Consider the following 15,632-nt stretch of genomic DNA (forward strand, 5'->3'; position numbering starts at 1 on the left):
CTTCAGCCAAAGTCTTCTGGTTGCAGTCCTGTTGGTTGCACCAGTTACGGGAGAGCGAGGTTTATAAACGTTGTCTTCCTGTGAAAGTTTAAACGTTCTGTTTATTTTACAATAGTGCTCTAATTTAAAAAGGTTAGTAAGTGGATAAGTATTTCTGCATGGTTTTGTGATTTAATGCACTAGCTTAGACAAGCCTGTTGACAAGTGTAGCGGTGGCTACAGAGCCACTATACTTATCTAAGCCCCAAATTCTCAATATGTGCTCCTACTGCCGGGAGTGTTAAAAATGGTAATTTTATCATTTGATTGCTCGGATCACTGGGTGAACTTTGCCTGTTCTGTTGGGCTGCAGGATCAAGGGCACAACCATCCAAAGAGCAAAGTGTTCTGGAAAAAGTAATATTGCGTTCAGACACTCCCACTTACTGAGATAATGCTTCTTGTTAGCTGATCAGAGGATAATGTCCCAATTGTGTCAACCTTCATCACTGAAGACGAGAAATGAACTTGGGGAGAATATAAGGGCGAGCATATTACCAAATGGGCTCAATTGTATAAATTCAGTGTCTATAATTCTGCAGGAATTCTCCCAGTCTCCTGTCCGAGCTTTCTGGAAGACCCAGAATAACTGAATGACACCAGTCTCTGCCATTTTTAGGGGGGTTCTATCAGAGATATATCATCTGCTACTGAAACTTTCATCCACGCCTCTGTTACTTCTAGACTTGACTTTTCCAAAGCTCTTGTGGCTGGCCTCCCATCTTCTGCGCTCCAAAAACTTTAATTCATCCAAAACTCTGCTGCCCACATCCTAACTCGCACCAAGTCCCACCCATCCTTCACCCCTGTGCTCGCTGACTTATATTGGCTCCCAGTCCAGCAGCTCCTCAATTTTAAAATTCTTATCCTTGATTTCAAACCCCTCCATGGCCTCACCCCTCCCTATCTCTGTAACTTCTCCAGCCCTCCAACCCTCAGAGATCTCTGCACTCCTCCAATTCTGGCCTCTTGTGCTCCATCATTGGCAGCCGTTCCTTCAGCTGTCTCCATCCTAGGCTCTGGAATTCCCTCTGCATCTATCTTTCCTCCTTTTAACATGCTCCTTTAAACCTACCTTTTTGACAAAGCTTTTGGTCACTTGTCCTAATATCTCCTTATGTGGCTTGGTGGCGCATTTTATTTGATAACGCTCCTGTGAAGTGCCTTGGGACATTCTACTATGTTGTTGTTGTTGTTCTATAACAGGAGACTGGGAGAACCCCTGTAGAATTTCAGGAGCAATTACTGTCAAAGTAGGTAATTAAGTTTGAAGTTTGTTTTGTGACTGACAGGATAATAAATTACATGATGACAGTCAGTGACAATATACAGTTAATTTCTTATGCTATAACTGCAGTAATACACTCGTGGGATTTTCAGAGTTCATGTAAGTCCTAAGATACTTTTACATCACTCCATGCGAAATCAAGAAACAGCTGGATGCACTGGACACAGAAAAGGCTACAGGCCCGCACAACATTCCGGCTGTGGTGCTGAAGACCTGTGCTCCAGAATTAGCCCCATCCCTAGCTAAGCTGTTCCAGTATAATTACCGCACTGGCATCTACCTGATGGGGTGGAAAATTGACCAGGTATGTCCTGTCCACAAAAAGCAGGAAAAATCCAATGTGGCCAATTACCACCCTGTCAACCTATTCTCAATCAGCAGCAAAGTGAGGGAAGGATTCGTCAACAGTGCTATTAAGTGGCACTTTCTCACCAATAACTTGCTCACTAATGCTCAGTTTGGGTCTAACAGGACCACTCTGCTCCAGACCTCATTAAAGCCTTGGTCTAAACTTGAACCAAAGAGCTGAATTCCAGAGTCACTCCCTTGAGAGCAAGGCAGCATTCAACCAATTGGAGCATCAAGGAGTCCTCGTAAATCTGATGTCAATGGAGATCAGAGGGAAACATTTCCAGTGGCTGGTGTCATGCTTGGCTTTGGTTGTTGGGGGCCGATCATCTCAGTTGTCGGACATCGCTGCAGGAGTTCCTTGGGGTAGCATGCTAAGCCCAATTATCTTCAGCTGCTTCATCAAGATTTTCCCTCCATCTTAAGGTCAGCAATGGGCTGTTTGCTGATGATTGCACAATATTCAGCTTCTTTCTCAATTCCTCAGATAATGAAGCAGTCTATGCCTGCATACAGCAAGACCTAGACAATATACCAGGCTTGGGCTGATAAGTGGCAAGTAACATTCACGCTACGCAGGTGCCAGGTAATGTCTAGCTCCAACAAGAGATGGTCTAACCACCTCTTCTTGACATTTAATGGCATTACCATCACCAAGATCCCCATCATCAACATCCTGGGGGTCATCATTGATCAGAAACTCAACTGGACCAATTACCCACATGCTGTGGCTCCGAGAGCAGGTCAGAGGTTGGGTATTCTGTGACGAGTGGCTTACTTTCTGACTCCCCAAACACATTGAACAACCTACAAGGCGCAAGTAAGGAATGTGAAAGAATACTGTCCACTTGTCTAGATGAGTGCAGCTCCAACAACACTCAAGAAGCTCGACACCATCCAGGATAAAGCAGTCTGCCTGATTTGGTACTTCACGCACTAGCCTAAACATCCAACCCTTCACCTTTGGTATACCGTGGCTGCAGTAGGTGCATGGAAACACCATCAGCTCCACGTCCACGTCCATCTCCATCTTCAAAGTCAGACACCATCCTGACTTGGACATATATTGTCACTGGGTCAAAATTCTGTAATCTCTCCTTGATATAATTATGGGAGCACCTTCACCATACAGACTGCAGTGGTTCAAGAAGGTGGTGCACCACCACCTTAAGGACAACTAGGGATGTGCAATAAATGCCAGTAACACCCATATCCCAATATGAATTAAAAAAACTATACTAGTGCCATCAACTATTAAAGCACAAGTCCTCTACAGTTGATGGTATACCACTATGACCACTATTATTACTATTACCTGTACTACTAATACTATTAATATGACCAAGAGTTGGAAAATGGGATTAGGCTGGATAGCTCTTGGTCGGCCAGCACAGACACGATGGGCCGAAATGACCTCCTTCCTTGCTGTAAATTTCTATGATTCTATGACTACTGCTACAATTACTACGACTATAGCAACAAGCATTTATATGGTGTCTTTGATATAGAAAAATGCCCCAAGTCATAATGAAAATAGTGTATGTTAAGTCAAAGAGGGGATATTGGGAGGAGTGATGAGAGTCCTAAGGAATGCAGAGAAGTATAGAGACAGAAGCGTTTAGAAAGAGAACTTCAGAACATGGGGTCCAAATGACAAGGCATGACAGTCAATGGTGGGGTTAAGGGAGGGGGGATGTACAAGTAGGGGAAGGAACAGTTTCAAGGTGGATCTTAGTGCTCCAGGAGGTTACAGAGAAGGGAGGGGTGAGGCCATGGATGAATGTAAACACAAGGATGAGAATTTTAAATTTAAGGAATTGAGGGAATCAGTGTAGGTCAGGGTGCAAAGGCACACGATAGTATAATCATGAGAGGATACAGAAGGAGCAATTTGTCATTGCTTTCCCAAAGCCCAATACAAAATTCTGTCTCTACAACATGTGAATACTGAGTTCATGGACTGCGCTCTGTGCCAGAGGCCAAGTGTCCAGGTTGAGTTCCTTTATAAATAGTGACAAACTGGTCAGTGTATCATCCCACCAAAAATTAAATGTTGAACATTTGCCAAATTCCTGCGTCAAAGTATTAAATGTTGTCTGGATTATGTTCAGTGGTTTTCTTGTAATTCTGCTCAAGCTCTCTGTTACTGCACACATACTCATTCATTATAGCTTTTCTCCAGCACCAAAGTTACATGTCTGTAATGGTATTTCTTATGATTTCTCTAGGAATATATTGGAGCCTGCATAGTTCTCATTGCAGCAGTAGCCTCTATCACCAAATCATTGTATTATGGACTTTCATCGGGACTTGTGGGTCTGGGACTTATCTATGCACTTATGGTAAGAATATTTTATTGATCTTTGTAAGCGAGTTTGAATACTGAAATTACCAGATATTTAAACAATATGCGAACATGAATACTTCAATTATATTTTTAGTCAGCTTACACTAATATCACAAAGTTGCATAGCCCAACCCATTTGAATAGTTGAAATGCAACTTAAATGTGGATGGTGAGCTGCGTACAGAAGGAAACTCTCACTAAAATAGCAAATGAAGTCTAGGAAATCACTTATGTTTTGGAACCCCCTTAGAAAATATAGATGAGTCTGTAATTGAAATTTGTGCTTTGGCCCACATTTCCTTTTTAAGTTAAGAAATGGAGAGGAAGAGGAGAATGTGTAAAGTAAGAGAGAAAAATGAAGAAGCAGGGAGAGTTAAAGAAAGAATTGGGAGAGCAAAACAGGAGTAAGGGAGAGGAGCGTGAGTTGGGGGGGGGGGGGGGGGGGGGGGAGGTGCCAAGTTATGATAAGAAGGCAGGTAGTAGGGTCAATCTGTGAAAAAGGGGACAAAACCTTTCCTGTTCCTGAAAATTTGTATACAGGGTACTCTTAAGATTCAGGAAAAAATAATGTGAGCAGAAATTGGGAGATGAGGCAGAAGAATTGGGGGAAAAAAGTATATCTGTGAACTGGAGGGAGGGAGGGAGGAGGTGAAGAGTGTTTCTGTGAATTGAGCATTTGGTGAAGAGTCAGAGTATGAACTGGGGAAGAAGGAAGAGGTAAAGAGTGTGAGCATAAACAGGAGCACGGAGAGGGGACATTCATTTTTAAACTCAAATATTCTCTTAACTCTGTACTTTTCTCCTGTTTATAGCACAGTTAAATGCTGATAAATGTTTAATTTTACCAAAATGCCTGGTTTCAAATTCTGCCAGGATTAGGTATGCATTTAGACAAGTTGTACTTTTTTTGAAAATGGAGAGAATATGATTATTTGTGACTGTTCCAAATTAAAATGAATTGAATGTTGCAAGGGTTAATTTGCTGTTGATTCTATGGTTCCTAACATTGCTATTAGATCTGAGATTCTGAAAGTCAGACTATTTCATCCACTTGCTGGAGGTTTATATTAGATTCGAAGCCAAAGTAGAAAAAATACTGTGCCCTGAAGTCATACTTATCTTATTGTATAAATATATGATTTATGTAACATTAAATGTGTTATTGGTGGAAGGTGAATACTGCAGCAGGTTTTGTTATTTCCTATTGACAGTTGCACACTTGGCTTGGCCTAATTTTGCCAGTGACAATACAATTAATTGTTTTTTATTGGTATCTCTGCAGATTTCAAACTACTTGAACTGGATGGTACGCAACCTAGCAGATATGGAAGTACAACTGGGCGCCGTGCAAAGAATAAACAGTCTCCTTAAAATTGAAACGGAAAATTATGATGGACTTCTCTGTGAGCATTCCCAGATAGCACATTTAATAGAAAAGCTAATTGTAATGAATGTAATGACTCAAAAGACTTGTTATTGTAAACTGCCTCAGGTGTAAACCTGATCCAACTTTATTCGCACCCAAAGTAACCCGCGTGACATGGTACTGACACTTATATACCAGTGACCGCACACGCGCACGTACAGCCCGATGACCTCCGACAATGGCGCCCCCTGGTGTCTGGTGACCCCAAACATAAATACATAACACTAATTGTCATGTATCTCACACTACTGTATATAACTGTATCTTACCATGCTATACATGACTGTAACTAGATATGACCTGTAACCATAAGCATACTTTACCACCCGGGGTGCACTTGCAGGAGACACTGCATACCTGTTCCACACAGGTATATAAAGACAGGTCTCAGGCAAGTGTGGCACTCGAGAGCTGTGAAATAAAGGTGCAGGTCCAGAGTGACCTTGACTTTAGCATGTGCCTCGTGTAAGTCTGTACTGCAGGGTCATGACTTTACAGTGGCGAAGAGTTACGGGATCACAGAATCCACAGAATGGCTACCAGTGACTCAGATGAGAAATACAATGAAGGAGACAATTGGGAGGACTTTATAGAAAGGCTCCAGCAAAGCTTTGTAACCAAAGACTGGTTGGGCGATGATAAGGCAGACAAGAGAAGAGACCATCTCTTAACCAGCTGTGGCTCGAAAACATACGCCTTAATGAAGGACCTGCTGGCACCCGAGAAACCAGCAAGCAAGTCGTTTGAAGAGTTGAGCACACTGGTGAGAGACCACCTAAAGCCAGCGAGCAGCCTACACCTGGCCAGACACAGGTTCTACAACTACAGACGCTGTGTGGGCCAGAGCATACCCGACTTTGTGGCGGAACTTCGGAGGCTGGTAGTTTATGTGAGTTCTCCGATGAACTAAGGAGAGAAGTACTGAGAGACTTTTTTATTGAAGGAATAGGCCACGCAGGCATATTCCGAAAGCTCATAGAGACCAAGAACTTGACCCTAGAGGCAGCAGCACTGGTCGCACAGACATTCTTGGCAGAAGAAGAAGAAACGAGGTTGATCTATACTGCGTGTACGACAACTAACGAAACATCGGAACAAGGGGTTCACAGCATGAAACGAGCCGCTACCCCCACACACAGACAAAGGCAGGAGAGCAGGCCCTCAACAGCAGGCAGTGGCACCAGAAGCCATCAAGGGCCACATGAACGGCAGTTCACACCTCATCAACCCACAATGCGAGCAATCAACTACAGACTGAGAGAAGCTCAAGAGAGATCAGCCAGAAGCAGCTCATCCTTCGGAAACAATGGAAGCGGTCTGTGCTGGAGATGTGGGGGAAGGCACTCAACAAGAGGGTGTCGATTTCAGCATTCTGTTTGCAGAAACTGCAACTACACAGGGCATCGGGCTCACATGTGCAGAAAAACAGCAGCTCGGCTGGTATACGAATCGGAAGGGTCGGAAAGCGGACCAGAAGACGGTGGGGTCAGTGCCCGGGATACCGGAGTACAGCAGGCCAACACGATCAATGTCCACTGTTCTTACAATAAGACGCCTCCAGTAATGATGAGGGTCCTACTCAATGGGATACCCATCAACATGGAACTGGACACAAGAGCTAGTCATACTCTCATGAGCGTCCAACAATTTGAACAGCTGTGGCCGCACAAAAGCAACAGACCAAAACTCACAAGGATCGACACCAAACTAAGGACCAATAACAAAGAAATCGTCCCATTCCTTGGCAGCGCCATGCTCTCAGTCACACACAAAGGGACAGTGAACCGACTTCCCCTGTGAATTGTCCCCGGAGATCTCCCAGCACTGTTGGGGAGAAGCTGGCTGGCAAAACTAAATTGGAAATAGGATGATGTTCACGCCATGTCGTCAGAGGAACAGACCTCCTGCTCAACAGTTCTAAGTCGTTTTGAACATCTCTTTCAGCCAGGTGTGGACACCTTCAAAGGGGCTAAAGTTTAAAATCTACATCACACAGGATGCCAGACCGGTGCATCACAAGGCTAGAGCTATGCCTTTTGTGATGATGGAAAAGATTGAACACGAACTGGACCAGCTTCTGCAGGAAGGCATTATCTCACCCATGGAATTTAGCGACTGGGCAAGTCCCATCATCCCCATCATGAAGCCTGATGGATCCGTACGAATATGTGGGGATTACAAATCTACCATAAACAGAGTCTCCCTACAGGACCAATACCCGCTGCCCAGAGCGGAGGACCTATTTGCCACATTGGCTGGAGGAAAACCTTTCTCGAAACTAGATCTCACATCTGCGTATAGGACGCAAGAACTGACCGAAGAGTCTAAGCTACTCACCACCATCAACATTCATCGAGGCCTTTTTATGTACAATCGATGCCCATTCGGCATCAGGTCGGCAGCTGCTATATCCCAGCACAACATGGAGAGTCTGCTCAAGTCCATCCCGGGGACGGTTGTGTTTCAAGATGACATACTCATCACGGGCAGGGACACCGACTCCCATCTCCGCAATTTGGAGGAAGTACTAAGTCGATTGGATCGGTTAGGCCTAAGTGTTAAGAAATCTAAGTGTCTATTTCTCGTGCCCGAGGTTGAATTTTTGGACAGATGGATTGCCGCTGATGGAATCCGCCCAACAGAATCCAAAACCAAAGCAATTCGTTTGGCACCCAGGCCTCGGAATGTCTCGGAACTGCGCGCCTTTCTCAGGCTACTCAATTACTTTGGGAACTTTATGCAGAACTTGAGCACGCTGCTGGAGTCTCTCCATGTGCTACTCAGAAAGGGATGCGATTGGTTTTGGGGGGACGCCCAAGAACGCACCTTCAGTGTACAGTGTCAAAAAGATGCACCAATACCTTTTTGGGGCCAAGTTCGTGTTAGAAACCGACCACAAACCCCTCACGTCCCTGCTTTCCGAGTGCAAGGCATTAAACGCCAACGGCTCGGCGCGCATTCAGCGGTGGGCACTCATGCTGGCGTCTTACGACTACACAATAAGGCACAGACCAGGCACAGACAACTGTGCCGACGCGCTTAGCAAGCTACCCCTGGCGACCACGGAAGGGTCCGACGAACAGGACTGTGAGATGGTCATGGCAATCAATGCCTTTGAATCCACAGGTTCGCCCATGACGGCTCGCCAAATCAGAGCCTGGACGACCAGCGACCCCACATTAGCCTTAGTCAAAAGATGTGTTTTAACTGGTGACTGGGCAGAGGCTCGCGATGCCTGCCCTGAGGAGATCAAACCTTTCCATAGGCGCAAGCATGAACTCTCACTACAGGCAGACTGCCTGATGTGGGGCAGCCGAGTAGTTATGCCCTTGCGAGGCAGAGAGGCGTTTGTCCGGGAGCTCCACCGCGAGCACCCAGGGATCATCCTTATGAAAGCCATAGCCAGATCCCACACCTGGTGGCCTGGCATTGACGTGGACTTGGAGCTCTGCGTCCGACGGTGCACCATTTGTGCCCAACTCAGTAATGCCCCCAGGGAGGCCCCCCTAAGCCCCTGGCCCACCAAACCGTGGTTGTGGGTGCATGTAGACTATGCGGGCCCATTCATGGGCAAAATGTTCCTCGTAGTCGTCAATGCATTTTCAAAATGGATCGAGTGCACCATTTTAAACTCGAGCACCACCTCCACCACTGTGGAGAGCCTTAGAACCATGTTTGCAACGCACAGAATTCCTGACATATTGGTCAGTGATAATGGTCCGTGCTTCACCAGCGCAGAATTTAAAGATTTTATAGTTGACCATGGCATAAATCACGTTAAGACGGCACCGTTCAAGCCGGCCTCCAATGGCCAGGCGGAGCGAGCAGTGCAAATCGTTAAACAAGGCATGCTAAAAATCCAAGGTCCCACGCTGCAGAGCCACCTGTCATGACTGCTGCTGGCATACAGATCTCCTCCGCATTCGTTGACTGGGGTTCCCCCCGCGCAACTATTGATGAAACGGACCTTAAAAACTAGACTCTCGTTAATCCTCCCAGACATGCATGAAATTATTGAGGCATAATCCCGTAAGCTAACTGACCGAAATTTGAGGGGGAGGTGGAATGAGATAGGGGACAAAGTGTTTGTGCTAAACTATGGCAGGGGTCCCAAATGGCTTCCAGGGACAGTAACAGGCAAGGAAGGAAACAGGCTACTGCTTGTACAAATGGACAATGGTCAAACCTGCCGGAGGCATGGAGACCAAGTAAAAAGTAGATTCACCAACAACACTGCAGAACCAGAGGCAGACTACAATGTGGAACTCGCACCACACCTGGTGGACAGACAGAGGGAACAACCTGAGGAAAGGGCAGTCTCAACAGACAGCCCAGGCGAGATACCAGCAATCACACCGAAAGAAAAACAGGCACCAAGGCAAACAACTGAACCACAACTAAGACGCTCCACGCGAGAGCGTAGACCACCTGAGAGACTGAATCTATAAAGACAATAAGACCTTGGGGGAGGGTGATATCATGTATCTCACACTACTGTATATCACTGTATCTTACCATGCTATACATGTCTGTAACTAGAGATGACCTGTAACCACAAGCATACTTTACCACCAAGGGTGCACTTGCAGGAGACACTGCAGACCTGTTCCACACAGGTATATAAAGGTAGGTCTCAGGCAAGTGTGGCACTCGAGAGCTGTGAAATAAAGGTGCAGGTCCAGAGTGACCTTAACTTCAGCATGTGCCTCGTGTAAGTCTGTACTGCAGGGACAGGACTTTACACTAATAATAACCAAATTGCTAATTTAATAACAGACACTTCTAACCATTGTTTTTTTCCCATCCTGGTTACTCTGCCATAGCATCTTCCCAGATACCTCCCAACTGGCCTGACGAGGGTGAGATCAAAATCCAGAACCTCAGCGTCCGGTATGATAGCACCCTAAAACCAGTCTTAAAGAATGTGAATGCCCACATCCGTCCTGGACAGAAGGTAAGTTGGCACATTATGTTTGGCTCATGTGGAGCTGTTAAATGGATATTAACAAACTATGAACTTAAATAATTTGGACAAAATGCTCCTTTTAATTGCCGTTCTAAAGATTGAATTACATTTTAGGGTAAAAATCATGCAGTGGAGTGGTGCAGTGGAACTATTCTCTCCAGAAGAGAGGTTTGCCCCATTGGTTCACAGTACATCATCCCATGGGTTAATGGGGAGGGGAAGGGTTGTGTTCACATTCTCTGCATGGCGGGTACCTGATCGTAACTGTGACATAAAATGAAGCATGGAATGAAGGTCTGGTACTATCCTGCAATAAGAAGGGGAAACTTAAAAGGAAAGTGACCCCAGCCATACTCGTGTGTCTATTTGCAGCCAGCTTGAGAGTAATGCCCCTATGGTTCATCAGAAAACAGGTTATGTTATGAGAATAAACCAGCGAAGTGGGCGATGTTTAAAAGCACTGTCCATTTGGCTCAGTGTTAATGATGTGGTATTTGTGCTGAATAAAGGCAGATTTCAGCAATGCAATGTGTTCTTTTCCTCGACACATTTGTCTAGTCTCTGGTTTAGAGGGTAATATTTCTACTGTTCTGAGTGGCCCATTATGCAGGAATCCCAGTGGCAAGACTGGGCTCTGGTAAGGCATTGTACCTGTGTCATACACGCTGTAGCAAACTTTTGAAGAATGCCTTATTGGATGATTACCATAGGGCTGCTAATGCAGGGGTTAGTAGGCCCAAGCAAAAACAAATGTCTTTGGGTTAGGAGAGAAAATACAGAAATATATTTTAAAAGAAAGGATTCAGGTTTGTTATGTCTCCTTTCATTGTTTGTACCTAGGAGAGTTAATTATTTTATCTTGAAGCCAGTTGGAGCATTGAAGCCATGTGAGTCTGAAACACCTGCTGTTTGATGAGTATTTATTGATACCAAATCAAAAATTGGAATATTAAGAACCTTAAAGCCATGCATCAGTATAACAATAAACCAGAACAAGTAAGTTATCATCAATAATAGTTGATGGGAAAACATGAGGTTAATTGAAATGGATTAAAGTCGTTCCTTACTGTAAAATTCTGACATAACATACGTAAAAATCTGCAATATTAATGATTGTTGAACAAATGTCAGCTTGGCTCAGTCGTTACCACGCTGCCTCGCAGACAGAAGGTTGTAGATTTAAGTCCCACAATGTGACTGGAGCTCATAATTTAGGCAGACACTCCAGTGCAGCACTGAGGGAGTGCTGAATTGTCAGACCAGCTGTCCTTTGGATGAGAGATTGATCCGCGGCCCCACCTGTCTGTTCAGATTAGCACAATTTGACAGAGAGCAGGGAGCTCTTTCAGTGTCCTGGCCAATATTCCCCCCTCAATTAATACAACCACCAAAACTTAAAAAGTTAAAGTCATTCGTGTCATTGGAATTTTGATGGTACAATATCGCTGCTTTGTTTGCTTATTTAACAGTAATTTATTACATTGAGATGATAAGACACTAGTGGCCCGGATTTTGTGGTCAGCGGCGAAGGAACAATGCTTGCCGTTCATTGTGCTTACAGCTGCCCACAGACTTTTTATGGGCTTTTGAGCAGCAGCTTACAGTTCCTGGAGATCATTACCAGAGGATCTGTGGTGTGTTTGAGCAGGGAAAGCTACAGCCTAACACTTCAATCAATCAGATTGAAGAATCCTGACTGACATGCAAGAGGGAATTTTAACCCCAAAAAACGGGTGGGTGGGAGGTTAAAGAGTTAACAATATGAATCCTGACCCCCAACCCACCCACTTCCAGTTTTAACAGAGGCAGACTGGGGGGGGGGGAGGGGGGGAAGCCAACCCACTCTCAGGAAGCAGGTTAGCATTTTAAATAGTATAATGAAGCTCTGTGTCTCATTTGAAAGCTCCATTTTAGATTTCACACTGGCTGGCCGGGTTTCTCGGGCCTCGGGGAACACGACAGCTAAAGTAAGGAGAGAACAACTGGATCTAGGAGGTAGGGCCTTCCACTTTCCTGCTGGACACAGCTTTCCTTCCTCACCAATCCCCCCCCCTCCTCCACCCATGGTCGAATAACCCCTATCCATCCAATCTCTCCCCAATACCTCCCACACCTGCCCAACAGGTCTCCAATCTCCCCTCCGGCCTTATGATCCCCAGTGGCTCCGACCTCCCCTCCAATCATCCAGGCCATGACCTCCCCTCCCAACAATCTGGCCCCCAACCTCCCTTCCGATATTCCAGGCCATGACCTCCCCTCCCAACAATCCAGCCTCCGATGCTCTGGGCCCCGACCTCACCAACGATCCCCACCCTCCTGTCTCTGGCTTGGTGCCGCAGGCCTACCTGCCTGGCAGCCACCGGAACAGAGAATCAAAAGGCTCATCGGGCCCTTCCGTTAAATTCGGCAGGGCCTGGTGGAAACCAGTTCTCCCGGTCTTACCGACCGCTTTCCAGAACCGCCCCTCCTCTCCATCTTCAAATTGAAATTCCAGTTGTAGAGTCCCAACCAGGAAGTATAAATTCAAATATTTAATTAATTGTAAAATCATGTACAGAAGGTGAAATAAAGAGAGGGAACGATAGTTGGGATTGAGAGGGAGAAAGAAAAGCGACAAAAAGGAAATGTTTTTTATTAAAGATTTAATTTAATTTTTTTTAAATCTCCATTAAATTCTGAAGGAATGAGACTCCACACTTGTAAGATTAACTTTTCAGGGTCAGAGAGATTATTCGGCAGTAATTAAGACTTACTATACCGTTAGAAAATAACTTACACCTGACTGCACCAGCTCTAACTTGGTCTGGCGTGTTCAGAGGGTAACTGGTGGGTAAGTACAGCAACTTCATGCTTGTATATGGATTTCAATGCCGAGTCTCTCAGCGAGGTACTGGTGGAGGAATAGTGCAACTGGGACAGCAACTTCCGCATTACCACGTTTACCTCCTACATGCAGACTCCAGAAATTGCTGTTTGCTGTTAACCTCACCATTGTTGTTAATGCACAATCCAGGCCACTATATATAAATGCAAGCATGACATTTTAATGTAATATTTATGTTAGTGCAACATGCCTTTGGTATGCATCTCAAAAGGCTTTACTAGCGACTATATTATAATATTCCATACTATAATGTATTTATTACACAGGTTGGAATCTGTGGACGAACTGGCAGTGGGAAGTCCTCCTTTTCTTTAGCCTTTTTCAGAATGGTAGATATGTTTGAAGGTAAAATGTTTTAACTTGGTTTTGTTTTGTACATTCGCTCATTCAGTTTTTTTGTACCTACCGATCACACCCTGCTGGAGTGTTTTGCTGTCTTGAATCTCGGCCACAGATATTGATGCTTTTCAGTGCATAGTGTCAGCTGTGGCTCAGTGGGTACTCTCGCCTCTGAGTCAGAAGGTTGTGGGTTCAAGTCCCACTCCAGAGACCTGAGCACACAAATTTAGATTGATGCTCTAGTGCAGTACTGAGGGAGTGCTGCACTGTCGGATGTGCCGTCTTTCGGATGAGATGTTAAACCGAGCCCCTGACTGTTCTCTCAGGTGGGCGTAAAAGATCCCATGGCACTATTTCGAAGAAGACCAGGGGAGTTATCCCCGGTGTCCTGGCCAATATTTATCCCTCACTCAACATAACAAGAACAGATTATCTGGTCATTATCACATTGCTGTTTGTGGGAGCTTGCTGTGTCCATTTGGTTGCCACATTTCCTACATTACAAAAGTGACGACTCCAAAAGTACTTAATTGGCTGTAAAACGCTTTGAGACTGCCGGTGGTTGTGAAAGGTGCTATATAAATACAGGTCTTTCTTATAGGCTGGAGTACATGGTTCTGAAGAGCCACGGTGCTGGCAGTGCTGCCCAGTAGAGTGTCACAATGCACCTGTAGTTGACCCACTAAACACAAACTAGCAAGTCTGTAATTCTGTCACTCAACTTAGATATTTTCTAGGGATATTTTATGTGTAAAGCAATAGAAATGTTTCAATTATCTGTTACCTTGACAGGAACTTTGTGATATAATGTCCCCTTTCCTAGTCACTCCTGTAAGTGGTCTAAATGTCTTCCATTCAGGAATGTGCTTTTACTGCCCAATATCTAGCTATACAATAGGGTGTAAGATCTATTCTGGATATTGTGTCTTTTGCACATGCACTCACATGCACTTCTCCAATTTTTCAGTCAGCACTTTAGTGATAGGAGGCTAAATACCAATCATTAAACTTCTTTATTTTATAGATGCAACTAAACGTACAGAATAACAGTTGTAATCGAATCGTACCTTAATCTAACTAACTTCATATCCCTCCTTACAAACAATAAAAATAAAACAAATACACCGCACTATCCCTATTAGAGGGCTCACTTAAATATTCCTGGCCAGCTTTTTGATTCTGACTGGCTGTGGACATAAAATGAGGAAGTTTTCCCCTGCCAGACCAGGCTTCCTTCTCAGACTTAGCAAATTGATTGACTGCCCATGTGTCTATTTTCTTTCCCTGCATTCACAAGAAATGAGAGACTGATGGCTAAAGTAGTAAACTCCAGTGTAGCATGGTAGCGTACATGTGGTCTACAAACAATTCATGATGGGTCTAGACAGAGTAGATAGAGAGAAACTGTTCCCATTGGCTGAAGGGTCAAAAGCCAGAGGACACAGGTTTAAGGTGATTGGCTTTCCTGTTTTGTTTTGTACATGGCGGCCCGGCCCGGAAATCGGCGCGGTCCCGGCCTGCAAGACCATCAGCAGGCCGGGGCCATTAGAGGGGGCAGCGTGCGGCGGCATACCACGGCAGGGAGCAGGGCGTGCTGCTGCAGGAGGGCGACGGCTGACTGCAGTGCGGGCAGGTACAGCAGGAGCGGCGAGGTCGGAGCGAAGGAGTGGCAAGAGTTGGTAGAGGGATGTGATCGGGGCCCAGAAGAGGCGAGGGCCCAGGGGCAGCATGGGCCAGCCCACACTGCGATATGTGTGCGCGCACTAGGTCCGTGCAGCAGAGCTGCTCTCCAGTCGTCTTAGTTAATTCTTGCCACTGGACCAAGGCCTAGCTCTATCAAGCCCGCGTCCAGAACGAGGGGGGGGGGGAAGGGAACTCATTAAATTCTACAATAAATCCTTATTTATACTTCTACAAATATTATACAAATAAATCCAACCTGAATAAACATTTATAAGCAAAGAAAAGATTAAATAAACCATCTTTCTACCTGAG

At 45.2% G+C, this 15,632-nt stretch overlaps 1 protein-coding gene across 7 annotated transcripts in view; it reads left to right on the forward strand.

Annotated features, from left to right (window-relative positions):
• abcc8 (ATP-binding cassette, sub-family C (CFTR/MRP), member 8) overlaps nt 1–15,632 on the forward strand; it is a 349,595-nt gene that overhangs the window by 316,581 nt on the left and 17,382 nt on the right. For 6 of the 7 annotated variants that reach the window (XM_070899873.1, XM_070899876.1, XM_070899877.1 and 3 more), the window contains 4 exons: nt 3,904–4,017; nt 5,305–5,425; nt 10,272–10,402; nt 13,565–13,643. In XM_070899873.1, the coding sequence (XP_070755974.1) occupies nt 3,904–4,017; nt 5,305–5,425; nt 10,272–10,402; nt 13,565–13,643 (445 nt within the window). Of the gene's footprint in view, nt 1–3,903; nt 4,018–5,304; nt 5,426–10,271; nt 10,403–11,254; nt 11,347–13,564; nt 13,644–15,632 lie in introns of those variants that run through there. The other variant, XM_070899879.1, reaches the window with a different exon arrangement.

Source organism: Pristiophorus japonicus, chromosome 14 (genome assembly GCF_044704955.1).
Source record: "Pristiophorus japonicus isolate sPriJap1 chromosome 14, sPriJap1.hap1, whole genome shotgun sequence".
Taxonomy (NCBI): domain Eukaryota; kingdom Metazoa; phylum Chordata; class Chondrichthyes; family Pristiophoridae; genus Pristiophorus; species Pristiophorus japonicus.